The sequence below is a fragment of the Lichenostomus cassidix genome, chromosome Z, assembly GCF_008360975.1.
Source record: "Lichenostomus cassidix isolate B80296 chromosome Z, HeHo_3.0, whole genome shotgun sequence".
NCBI lineage: Eukaryota > Metazoa > Chordata > Aves > Passeriformes > Meliphagidae > Lichenostomus > Lichenostomus cassidix.
Window position 1 is genome coordinate 37,377,438 of NC_139511.1, and position 13,466 is coordinate 37,390,903.

A 13,466-nucleotide genomic window follows, 5' to 3' on the forward strand; every position below is an offset into this window, starting at 1 on the left:
TCCGGATCCGCTGTCGTCCGAGCCCCTGTTTGCACTGACTCCCCGCACCTCTCCGGGCGCCTTCGCCGCCGCCTCGCCGAGCCCGGAGCAGCGAGTGGGGGACACGGGAAGGCCCCCGGGCGCCTGCTTCGTTCCGCGGCCCCGCCGGCTTCAGCTCCCGGGGGCTGGAGGGCCCCGGGCCCGGCGCGCATGGATTGATGCGAGGAGACCTCATGCACACGGCCGGCGGGAGTTTTGGAAACTTTTCCACAGGCGGCAGCTCCTTCTCCTCCTCCTCCTCCTTCTCCTCGTCTACCAGCTCCTCTTCCCAGCTCGCCTGCGGCAGCAGCCGCTACCCCCGTCCGCGATGGTGGCCCGCTCGCCCGCTCGGCATGGAGGCGGCGGCGGCGGGCGGCGCTGGCCGCGGGCGGCCGCCTGGCTGTGGCTGGCGGCGGCGCTGGGCGCCGTGTGGCCGCCTCGGGGCTCGCTGGTGCAGGGCCGGCGACTGATCTGCTGGCAGGCGGTGCTGCAGTGTCAGGGGGAGCCCGAGTGCAGCTACGCGTACAACCAGTACGCCGAGGCGTGCGCCCCGGTGCTCCTGCAGCAGCAGCCGGCGGCGGCGGGCGGCGGGGACGGCGCGGCGGGCGCTGCAGGCGCGGTCGCCTCCTCCAGGCGGCGGTGCCCCAGCCACTGCATCGCGGCGCTCATCCAGCTCAACCACACCCGGCGTGGCCCGGCGCTGGAGGACTGCGACTGCGCGCAGGACGAGAACTGCCGCGCCACCAAGCGCGCCATCGAGCCCTGCCTACCCCGCACCAGCAGCCCCACGGGCGGCGGCCCCGGCGGCCCCGGCCCCGGCGGCCCCGGCGTCATGGGCTGCACGGAGGCGCGGCGGCGCTGCGACTGGGACAGCCGCTGTAGCCTGGCGCTGAACCGCTACATGACCTACTGCGGGAAGCTGTTCAACGGGCTGCGCTGCACGCCCGAGTGCCGCGCCGTCATCGAGGACATGCTGGCCGTCCCCAAGGCCGTGCTGCTCAACGAGTGCGTCTGCGACGGGCTGGAGCGGCCCATCTGCGAGTCGGTCAAGGAGAACATGGCCCGCCTCTGCTTCGGCGCCGACATGGGCGGCAACGGCGCGGGCAGCAGCGGCGGCTCGGACGGCGGCCTGGAGGAGTACTACGACGAGGACTACGAGGAGGAGCCGAGCCAGAAGGGGAGGGACGACGGGGAGGACAATGCGGGCGCCGAGCCCGGCTTCCCCGTGCAGGCGGATAACGCCGGCCGGCCCGCCGGGTCTGCCGGGGCGCTGCTCGCCTCCATCTTGGTGCTGCTGCTCCCGCGGCTCTAGCATCCTTCCCCTCCCGCATCCCTCCCCGCCTGCTTCCCATCACTGCCTCCCTCCATCACTGCCTCGCTCCCCCACTGCCTTCTTCCCCGTCCTCATCGCCGGGCCGGGCCGGGCCAGGCCCCCCGCGCCGAGCCGCCGCGGGCCTCTAGTCGAGCCCTCCCGCGGCGGCCGGGGATCCGGCCGGCGGGGCCCCTCGGCGCGGAGCGGCTTTAAACGCTCTGGCCGTGGATTCCCCGGCCCATCACCCCGGCGCCCCGTCCCCTCTCGTCTCCCCGTCTGCCTCCGCTGCTGCCAGCAGCGCCCGGCCGACCCCTTTCCCCGGCCCGGTCGCTGGAGCGGTGGCCGGAGCGCAGGGGCTGCTCGTGTTTCGGGTGTTGGTCTCGAGTGTGCACTATGCAATTGCTGCCACCCTGCCTTCGTGTAACCAGCGAGCGGAGCGGCTGACAGAGACTGCGGGCGAGGCCGCCAGCCGCCCACCGGGACAAACCGGGAGTCATGGCATGCTGGTACTGGGGGTCTTTTAAGCGTTTTGACATGAAGGTTAGTAAGAGGTGAGCAACCCAAACTTGCTGCCAAAGCGTTGCCGTACTAGTTAGTCAGCAACTTGAGTATCATTAGCCGCGTCTCGCTCTCCGTGATGCAGTGGTGCCCGAAAGGGGCTTAAGCCGCATCTGCCATTAATTAAATTTAGGGAAATAGCAGACTGAATAAATTCGGTGGTTTACAGCACTCCCTCTTGCACACACGTATTCCCTATAACAAAAGCGTGCCAGCAGCCGTCTCTTCCTCTTGTAACCTAGCGACATTAAAAAAAATTGTTTCGGAGTTGTTGGCTATACTGAACAATGCAACTTTTGTTTTAAAAGAGCTCTGCACTGCCATCTTTGAAAGACACTTTTAAACTCGAGAACATGTATATACAAATATCCTGAAAAGTTTTATTGCCTCGTCATATCAGGGTGCTGACCTCTGGTAAATCTTATATAAAAAAAAAAGTATTTAAAACTGGGATTTGTTACCAGTCGCTCTTCATTGTATATAGAATTCTATAAATTGTATGCTTTGGGGATAATTTATTTTAAAAAAATAATAAAAAGTTTTAATTCCACATCTTATTTGCCAGGTAGCTGCATTTGGTATTCGTTTCTGGAAAAGGTACAGATTTCACTTTATGTTTAAAGGGATACCAGCAACAGTGATTAAGTGAAGTATTTTCTAGAACATCAAATGTACAGTGTATTTTACAGATTGAAAGTTAACTTTCCTATTTGGAGAGATTTTATGAACGTTTTAGAATTGTATAAATGCATTTCTGAGCTGCCTTAAACCTTGTATTTTTTTTATAGGAGGCGTAAAAAAGGCCTTTGTTTTAAATATGTATGGCTTTTTGTATTTTCTAAACGTGTAAATTAGTAAAGAAAGAGCTTTAAATAACGGATGCGGTAAAATTGTTTTCCAGGGACACTTGAACTCTCAGCACCCGAGGTGTGGGGGTGGGGGAAGAGAGGCGGGGATCAAACCACAGAATAACAAACCAAAAAACAGTCAAAAAACAAAAATCTCTGTCTGCCTGTAATACTTCACATAGATGTAAATTACTGCTATTCTTACTTTAATGAATAATTACATGCAAGAAGTAAATACAGCTTTGAAAGTACTACTTTAAATGAGTGGTTGATTTTATAATGCGTTGGCATGGTAACTCGTCGGTGCCAGAAGGGAGTAAAGCAATTCAAGGACAGTGGTCCTGTATATATATGTGTAGAATTACTAGTGCACGGGCTTTTTTCATGCAGGCACGTTGCTCTCACTGGTGCTTGTAGAAATGCTCCTAGGCGTGCAAACAAGTGGTGAGAAATACATCACACAGGGGTGGCGAGCGTTCGCGCGGGCAGGGGCGCACGCATCAAGGCGGCTGCAACAAAACGCAAAGTTTGCTATTCAGCCTGCCTTCTCCCACAACGAAGAATGCAAAAGTAAACACAGCAATTACTAGATCTTGTAATACTGTGCTTAGGAGTTGCTTTGCATCGTGCTGAAGCCTGGTTTGCTGCCAGAGCTACTGATCTACACTCAAACGCCCTTAGATAAATAATTACACTCTTAAGCTGTGTCGAGTGCTGATACACTTGACCTTGTAAATAGAAATGTTTGCAGTAGGAATAAACTCCAGCACTGGAAAATCTTTTAAACATTAACACAAAAGAGAGAGCTCAGTCCTCTGGGGATTTGAGTTTGGACTGCGTCAAGCTAGGCACTCACCAAAAAAAAAAAAAAAAAAGGAAAAAAAGTTTATTTATCTTCTATTCACGGTGTTTATTTAAAGCTTTTCATTTTAAAGGCTGTAATTGGAAGGCAAGTCAGAAGTTTAAAAGCTACCACAAATAAACTTTGACTGAGGGGGCGACAGATTAGCAAGATAGTGTCCTTTTCATCTTACCAGATCTTGACAGAGCACAAATCCACATCTGTCTGTTGTATAAATCAACAAAATTAGAAATCCCTGCTTCTGGGTTAGTTACTTCAATGAGAGATTATTTTATTATTTCTGTAGGGTGTGAATTTGATTACGTTTCCCAGCAGTAAACACACACAAGTGCACGTGCACACACATAAACCAATCCCAAATAGTTGTGATACCAAACAAGTGTATGACTATGGTGTGCGGCTATGATCTGAAGTTTGTTTTTAAAGTCATATGAACGGTTGAGTAAGCTTATTGTTAAAACAAAGCTGGAAACTGTTTCTTCAGGAGGAGGACGGAGTAGTTGGGTGAGACTTGTAAATAGAGTCAGCTTTCTTTACAAAGTGCTGAGTTCACAATTGGGTAAGGATGATCTTAAATACTTCTTCTGTAGATGACCAGAAACATATTTTTGGTTTGTCAACAGTTAGCACCCACAAGGACTATTTAACTAGTTGTTGATGAAAAATTAAATCCCAGCTAAAAGGCTTTATTTTTCCTCATTTAGGAGCAAAGACATTAGCACCAGAAAAAGACTGATAATTAACTGCTACAATAAACTCAAGACTTAATTTTACAGTCTCTTGTCAAAAGCATCTGCCTGGAATAAATCAACACTAAGCACCACTAGGCAGGGAGGACTCGTCTTTATGCTTCCTTCTCCAGAAAAAGTGGATTGTTTTAATTTAAATATTTGTGCAATAAATACAGCTGAACTGATTCTGTTGTGTGAGCTCCTCTCCATAAGGAGATAACTCTGTGGGTTTTGTTGTATAGTCAGAGTAAGCACAATTTCCAGGAGGAATGGTTGCCTGTGTTGCTATGTGTCCCAGCCAACAAAGCCTGTGCAGATGTTGATGTCCATAAAATCCATATTTCTTTTCCTTGATTTTCAGACAAATGGAAATTCTTGAAATGTCAAGTGAGGCAGCAAGGACAGACTTAAGCAAGGGAAAGACTTCACCTTTCCTGACAGAAATTTTTCACAAGAAAGGATGTTCTCTCGTTTGTCTGGCTACTTGGCAGTGCTGTCTGCTGAGGTCCTGTCCAGCCTATCTCTTCCAGGGGGAGAAGGAACTTTGCATCATCTCATGTAAAATAATCTAGCAGGTTCTGATCCCTTTTCATTCCCAGTTATCAGGTTTGAATTCTTGGTGACAGTTTATTTGTCTTTGGAGGCACTTCAGTGACAAATGTTTAAGGGAGTGTGGGACAATGGTGGAGAACAAGGAGGCAGTTCATTGAACTGACAGTGACCATACAGTAAATAGGGGGAGATTCAAGCTTCACTGATCACCCAAGCGCACAGCAAATCTTTTGTATGCAATCACAATGGACATAACATAAGGTCTCTGTTTATTTTCAACAATATACACCAATGTATACAGACAGGCATACATAACTTTAAAATTGTTATGAAACGAGGCCTTACAATGACCGTAAGCAAAGCTCTGGTTTGGCCAAGACTTTTCATGGTCACATTGGGAAGCATGATGGATTTTACTTAGAATCTTCACTCCTCCTAAAAGCTGTTGGTGTACCAGATCTCTCACCACAGACATGCCTCTATAGCACATATCTTAGACAGAGCTGCAAAGGTGGCTGCAGGCAGCTTTTCAGGTGCAGAACAAGACATTCCATCTCAATGTGATGCAAAATTAGTACTTGACTTTTGGTTTGTTTTTTCGTTTCAGTACACTGGAGTTTGAGAGGTACTCCAAGAGAGCCAAAGTGCACATATAAAAAGTAGTGGGACAGAAAATCATCACCATTTGAGTAATGGAAAATGCTTCTTGAGTGACTGAGTTGCATAGTCTTCAAATGTCACTAAAAAAAATTTAGACCTTCAATCGATTTTGTTCCTGTCCCCAGTAAAAACATCACACACTGCCACACTGCCTGTGGTAACACACCCATTTCAAGTCCTTGGAAAGTGGGCAGTTGTGCAACAGAAAACATCTTCAAATGGAAAAAGTGATTTCATGTCTGTGATACAGATTTGTAAGCAGTAAAGTCGAAAGTTACTGTATTTTACTTGAGGCACTGGCTGTGGTAGACAGTTGAAAAGGCTCACATTGACTGTCTGAATGACATAAGTAATGTGCTATTTTGCATAAATAGTTTCTAAGACATCCATTTAATCAATTTCTTAAATAACAGAATGATCTACTACAAAATAGTGGACTGTATACACTATATTTTGGCACAAAGATGGTCATTCTCCCACTAGTAACCAGGGGCTCTAAATAAATGATTTCAACAATGTTTTATTAAAGGAGGACAAGAGCCCTCGAGCTGCATTAATCGGGGAGAAGTCGAGTGGCACTTTTGTTATGGAAATGTTAAACACATAATAGTTCAGGCAAACAATGTGGAGCCACTTCATTCTCTCAACCATGCTGACACCTCTTAAAGAGGAACTGCAGGGAAGGATGTGGGAAAGATTTGCTTTCTGTGGAAGCTTTCAGCTAATATTTTGGATATTTACCTCCAAAATTCAACCAGTGCAAATGTGACTGAAGGGCATAAAAATAAAACAAGAAAGAGGGATGATTTATGCAGCAATGGCAAGTGATAAGAGTTTGGTGCTCAAAATCAAAATAGTAATTGACAAGTCCTCCTTTTCTTTAAATTTCTTTTTTTTTTTCCATGAATTTATGATGTGCCAAGTGGATATTATAGTGGAAGGTGAATGTACACAAAGTTTGTTAACACACAATGATAATAGTGCTAATTCTATACCTTGGACATACATCAGGGAGGGGAAAGGGGAGCACCTTAGAGTAAGGAAATAGACAGACTAAGGTTTAGTAGGATGGTTGTGAGGTGAAGTATGATGTGCAGGCAACCTAGAAATACATTAATAAAGTGACACAGTGTGATACTGTAAGAAAGAGAAGGATAAAGGAAAAGATTCACTTTCAAACAAGGTATTTTGACTGGGTGAGAGGAAGAAAGGGTAGGGAAGAGGAGATAACTGTTCTGTAGAGTAGGTTTGGAGAATTAATAGTGTACTTGCTAATAAGGAGAAAGAAGTTCCAAAGAAATACTGAAAAGTTAGCTGAGACACAGCTTGAAAATAGTGGGGGAGCATAGAAAGAAAGCTGACTGTCTTTAGTAATGCAGGCAGAACCAGAAGGTAAGAGTAATGTGGAAATAAGATGAATATTCAACTCTGGAAATGATTTTTTCCCCATCTCCAGAAGATGGAGATTAAAGTTATCAACCCCATGTTCTTAGTGTTCATGACAGTGCACCTCAAACACTGTGTCCAGGTTTCAGACCACTCCTCTCTCAAGTTCAGGACGAATATTGAGAAACTTGAGATGCTAGTGGAAGGCTGCCAGAATGGTTAGAGTTTGTGACCAACAAGGAAAAGATGAGGGAGCTGAACTTTAGCCCAGCTGAAAAGGTAGCCTATAGCCATGGGAAGAGGGCTTTTGTAAAGGCTATAGGGCCTTTACTCTTCTTGGTACTGTAAGTAAAAGGTATGACAAGGTGCAGCAGGCACAAACTGTGGCCAGTAGGTTCAGACTGAGCATTAGGAAGAACTTTGTTGGGAGGTGAAGGAGGTAGTGCAGCACTGAGACAGGTTTCCTAGAGGAAAGTATAGCATCCGGGAAATCGTGAAATATAAGGGGATATAATGAGGAAAAGAAAAGTGTCCATCTAAGAGTAACACCTATGAGCTGGAAAATGGACAGTTTGATTGGAAAGGAAAAGATAAGACTCGGGAAAAAAAATGGAGGAAACAGGGAGTGCAGAAGGGACTTGCAAGAGAGAAAAACTTGTTAATAAACATGTTCTTGGCACTCACCACCACAGTATCTTGCTGCCTTGAAACAATAGAAATAAAATACAACTGAATCTTCTCCCTTATAAGTGTGTCTACATGCAAATATAGACAATGCAGACATGATTTGTATTTTTAACATAGTGTTTTTAACTATCTGTGAGATTATGGTGTTCTCTGTAGTCACAAAACACACATCCTGATGGAAATAAATATGACTTCCTAGATGTCTTCTAGTAATGCAAAATCAAGGCATATCTGTTTATAATGTCTTGTACTAAAATAATGCAATCACCTACTACTTCATAGCGTATATGAGAGTGTATATTTGTGTGGGAGTGTATATATTAAACCAGTGCACTGGTTTTAATTGTTTGAAAAATAAAAAAAGTTAAGTGACTTAGACAGAATAAATACAAGAGCAACAAGTTTCCGGTCATTTACTGGCAATGACGCTTAGACCTTCTGATTCAAACAGTGATAGTAGCTGAAGAAGTGCAATTGTTGGCATGATCTTTGTAGTTTTAGCATGATGACATCTATATCTGGAAATTTCTCTCGCAGGGTACTGGCCTGTCTTCTGAAATCCTACTGCATTCTGACGTATTGCATCCCTACAAAGAGGAAATCAGGGAAGAATGCTGGGAGGTCTGCATGGATGAACAAGGAGCCCCTGGACAAACTTAAACACAAACAGGTAGCTTACAGAGCACAGAAACAGAGAAAGGTAGCCTGGGAGTAATGCAGAGAAATTGTCCAAACAGCCAGGGAGATAGGTAGGAAAGCTAAAGCACTGGCAAACATAAATCGGACCAGGGACATCAAGGGTAACAAAAAAAGCTTCTTTACGTACATCAACAATAAAAGAAAGACTAGGGAAAATGTGGGTCCTCTCAGGAAGGATATGGGAAATCTGGTTACCCAGGACATGGAAAAGGCTGAGCTACTCAGTGACTTTTTTGCCTCAGTCTTCACCAGGAAGTCCTCCAGCCACACCATCTAAGTTGCAGAGGGTGATAGCAGGGATTGGGAAAATGAACAACTGCCCTCTGCAGTAGAGGATCAGGCTTGAGATTGTCTAAGGAACTTGAAGGTGCACAAGTCCATGTGACCTGATGAGATGCACCTCAGGGTCCTGAGGGAACTGGCTGAGAAAGTGGCTAAGCTACTGTCCATTATATTTGAGAAATCATGTCAGTCTGGTGAAGTTCCCACTGACTGGAAAAGGGGAAATATAACCCCCATTTTTAAAAATGGAAATAAGGAAGACCCAGGCAACTACAGGCCAATCAGTCTCCCCTCAGTGCCTGGCAAGATCATATAGTTTCCTCTTGTGCCAAGAGAAACAGTGCTAAGAGACATGGAAAATAATAATCAGGTGATTGGTGACAACCAACATGGCTGCACTAAGGGCCAATCATGCCTGACTGACTTGGTGGCCTTCTACAGAGGGGTTACATCGCAGATTCAGTGGTGGACAAGGGAAGGGCAACAGATGTTACGTACCTTGTCATGTACCTGGATTTGTGCAAAGCACTTGACACAGTCCCACATAACATCCTTCTCTCTCAACTGGAGAGACAGTAATTTGATAGATAGACTGCTTGGTGGATAAGGAATTGGCTGGATGGTCACACTCTAAGAATTGTGGTCAATGGCTCAATGTTCAAGTGGAGAGCAGTGACAAGTGGTGTGCTCAGGGGTCAGTATTGGGACTGGTACTGTTCCACAGCTTTGTTGGTGACATGGACAGTGGGATGGAGTGCACCCTCAGCAAGTTTGCTGATGACACCAAGCTGAGTGGTGCAGTCAACACACTGGAGGGAAAGGATGCCATCCAGAGGGACCCAGACAGGCTTGAGAGGGTGGCCCATGTAAACCTCATGAGGTTCAAAAAAGCCAAGTGCAAGGTCCTACAGCTGGGCTGGGGCAATCCCAAGTACAAATATAGGCTGTTAGAGGAATGGATTGAGAGTAGTCCAACACAAGAAACACTTGGGGGTGTTGGTGGATGAAAAGCTCAGTATGACTGAGCAGTGTGCAGTCACAGACCAGAAAGCCAACCATGTCCTGGGCTGCATCAGAAGAGGTGTGAGCAGCAGGTCAAGAGAGGTGGTTCTGCTCCTCTACTCTGCTCCTCTGAGACCCTACCTGGAGTACTTCTATCTGGAGTACTGCATCCAGGTTTGGGATCCCCAACATGAGAAAGATGTTGACCTGTTTGAACGAGTCCAGAGGAGGCCACTAAGCTAATCAGAGGGCTGAAGCACCTCTTCTGTGAAGACAGGTTGAGAAACTTGGGGTTGTTCAGCCTGCAGAAGAAAAGTCTCTGAGGACACATTTTAGCAGCCTTTTAGTACCTGAAGGGGAATTACAAGAGAGCTGGAGAGGGGCTTTTCACAAGGGCATATCATGATAGGACAAGAGGGAATGGCTTTAAGCTGAAGGATGGTACATTTATATTTAGCTATTAGAAAGAAATTCTTTACTGTAAGGGTAGTGAGGCACTGGAACAGGTTGTCCAGAGAGACTGTGGACTCCCCAGCTTTGGAGGCATTCCAGACTAGGCTTGATGAGGCTTTGAGTATTCTGGTCTAGTGAAAAGTTCCCTGCCCATGGTAGGGGTGCTGGAGCTAGATGATCTTTAAGGTTCCATCCAACCCAAACCATTCTGTGATTCCTTAGGTACCCCTGACACACTCAGTAGTGATGATCTTCATTTTACCTCTTTTCAGGTGTTAGAGTGTCCATCTAAATCCATTCAAACATTTTTGATGTCATGTAAAAATATTTTCTAGTGGGAAGTAAAGCAGCAGTCCACAGAAACTCTTATGGCTATCTTATTTTTCATATTAGTGTACTCAGGTGTATACCATATGGCTGCAAATTAGTCTAAAGGACCTGACAAAGTCGAGTATAGACAGGTGTCTTGGTCTGTGCATATCAGGAGCTGAGGCCACAGAAGAAGATTCAATACAAGAGCGTGAGTTTTACAGAAAGAACTGAAAGAACATATATGCCAAGTAGTTTGTCCAAAACATTTCATCTTTGATGTAAAGTCTTGTTTGTATAGTTCCAAATCATTGACTCCTGTTAGAGGTAGTCTGAATTTTCAGTAGTGTTGTCAGAATTTAGCCTTTTGCTTTCTTTCTGTACTTAGAAAGATTACTCTGTTAAATGAAGCTTATGTGAATCAACAGGCAGCTAACTCTTGGGTTAGGCCTGGTATAAATAAAAGTTGGCTAAAACCTGCTGAAGTGAGCAAAGCTGTGTGCCTGGATGTGTTGAAGAATATGTTACTATGCAAACGGTAGAGGACATGTTTGGAAAAGGAGCGGATAAGAATGATATGGAAATCTGAGAAACTGTAAAATCTTTTCCCTTTTGGGCTGCTCAAACCTTGAGGGATTCAGGTTTTGGCTTAGAACATATTGACTGCATGTAGAGCCTGATTATATTCCCTCACATTATATTCAGAAATAATTCTGACTCTTTTCAGATCTCACTGGGAGCACTTTGGTCAGAATAATGTCGGTTTTCTCACATCTGTGTGCAGTAAGTGAGGAAAAGAGCTGTAGCAACTAAGTGCTTCCGCTGTATTTAGGAACATCCTGTCCTGCAAGCTATCTGAAGTCTGCCTTTATGATATTTATGGAAACAAAATTTCTTTTCTCAAGTAATTTTATAGGGAAAGTTTGTTAAACTTAAGAGAACAAGTGAAAGCTTTGTGTGGTGATGCTTTCTCAGTCCAGAGTTTAAACCCAGCATCGTCTTAGTACTCTGCTCTGCATATCAGGGGAGATGGTTGCACATCGGTAGCTCTGACTCAGGAGATGCTCCTGTTTTGCAGTAGGGATAACTGAGGTAGAAATTGTTCCTGACCTTGCTACCCAGGTCCTACCCTCATATACAAATGCTTTCAACTACACCTGCCATTCAGCTGTCTTAGAGAATTCTACATGAGTAGTGTACTGCTGTTTGGAAAGTGTTTGAGCCTGAATCTCTTTTACCCCTGCTGTCCTTCCAGGTGAGATTAAGACAGGGTGCAGAAAGCTGGTTAAATTATCTCCTTTCTGTCTGGAGAGTCTTCTACACTGGGGCAGTTCTAAATAGCACGTTTGCTGCCAGAATGGGCAGGGACTCCATCAAAGACTTTTGCCAGCAGGACTTCTGTTAAAAAAAAAGGAATAACTGTAGTAAATGAGGTACAGCCTTTTGGAATGGTATGAATGTGTCCTTGACTCATTGTAGTCTGTAGGAAACACATAACTTTCAATGTTTTGTGACTGGATTTGTGATTCTTCAGTGGGCAAGCTTTATGAGAAAATAGTTCTGCAAACAATTAGAGCTGCTTTATATTTTATGTTGCCTGTTTTGGGAGGAGTGGTGTGGAGAAGAGATAAAAATGTGTGACAAAAATAAGCTAAGTGAAAACATTATTTTGGAAATACTTCCCCAACTCTTTAAAACTTTTACAAGTTTCAACATTAGTTGAAGTTACTGGGAGTGCATAAATACTGACAAAAATGCTATGAACATATCAAGAGTCAAGGTCAGAGGAAAAAAGATTAAAATGAAAAGTATTTTCTGCAAGGTTGTAGTTTAAATTGTTTACTGTGGAAGATAACATATAAGTAGCCCAAGGCCAGCAAGAAAATCTAATGTATTCTGTCATAGAAAACCCCATTATTTTAGATTCATTAAACTGAAAACATAAATCCTAAGAACAATATGTCACTTCAAAACCATCTTAATCTTTAGAACAATGGCATTTTTATTAAAAATTGCATTTCTCTTTTCTGAGTTTCCTTAAATAACTCTGAGGATATACATATCTTCAAAGAAAACTGTTTAATATCATACAGGGCTGAGACTTTAAACATGAAGACCTTCAGGAAATTTTTATCTAGATGAGTGATGTATTTGTTTTATTAGATTTTTTTTTAAATTTTATTTCAAGTAACTACCTGTACTTAACAATAGCTAAATATTCACTGTGAAGAAAAAGTGATGAATGGTATATATATACCAGCCAGGCTTGCCTTTCTCCTGAGATTTCTATTCTTCTATTTGTTTCAGATTTGCTTAAGAAAAAGAATGTGAAAGACACGGTTTCAGAAACACACTGCCACTTTAAGAGGATACAACATGCCTATTAATAATTGTATTACTCCTCTATTATTGTTAAGAATAATGAAGGAATGGGAGCGTTGGCCCCCAAGCTGAATTTATCCTGAAATGTTTTCAATTAACTCTTGGCACCGGCAGGAAAGCATCAAACCTTTCCCATGCTGAAATATGGAAAATCTGCAGGGAACATCCCAGCAGGAGTGGAATTTCATTAAAACAAGCACATCATAATTCAACGACTTCTGCACCCTCTTTAAGCCTTTCTATTGATAAGGAGTCCGAGGTGATTTTTATGGATTTGCAAAGAGAAATGATTTCATAAGATCTTTTCAAAGAGTTTGTTTTGGCTGAGGCGTTTGAGTTATTATCTGCTCCCTGATGAAAAAAGAGTAAGACATTTGGCATAACTGTGACTACTAAATAAGAGGCAGAACTGAAGAGACTTTAAGAAAAATTTTATTGCTCAGACAGCCACTTTCTGTAATCTCTGTAGGAACTGACTCCACAACTATTTTCCCAGATTTATTAAAGACAGTATTGCCATTAAAACCTGCACTTTTGAACAACATGTGGAGACTAAAGCAAGCTTGAGGTTAATTACACATTCAAATACAGATGCAGACATTTTAATATTAAATATACCCATGCACTTAGTAGGGAAAAATTAGCTAGAGGTGTGTATTGATTGAAAAATATGCACATCACTTTGCCCATACGTGAGTTGTCTTAAAATTTTTGGCTATCCTATA

General features: G+C 44.3%; 1 protein-coding gene across 1 annotated transcript; it reads left to right on the forward strand.

The window, feature by feature from the left end:
* The first annotated feature begins 346 nt into the window (after positions 1 to 346).
* On the forward strand, positions 347 to 2,997 carry GAS1 (growth arrest specific 1). The gene has a single exon (XM_085041918.1). It carries the CDS (start codon positions 347 to 349, stop codon positions 1,328 to 1,330), a length of 984 nt encoding a protein of 327 aa, XP_084898044.1. The 3' UTR covers positions 1,331 to 2,997.
* The last annotated feature ends 10,469 nt before the right edge of the window (positions 2,998 to 13,466 follow it).

Bases quoted from the DNA above. Each gene is read 5' to 3' on its own strand.
- GAS1 (XM_085041918.1), top strand. From the start codon at position 347: ATGGTGGCCCGCTCGCCCGCTCGGCATGGAGGCGGCGGCGGCGGGCGG.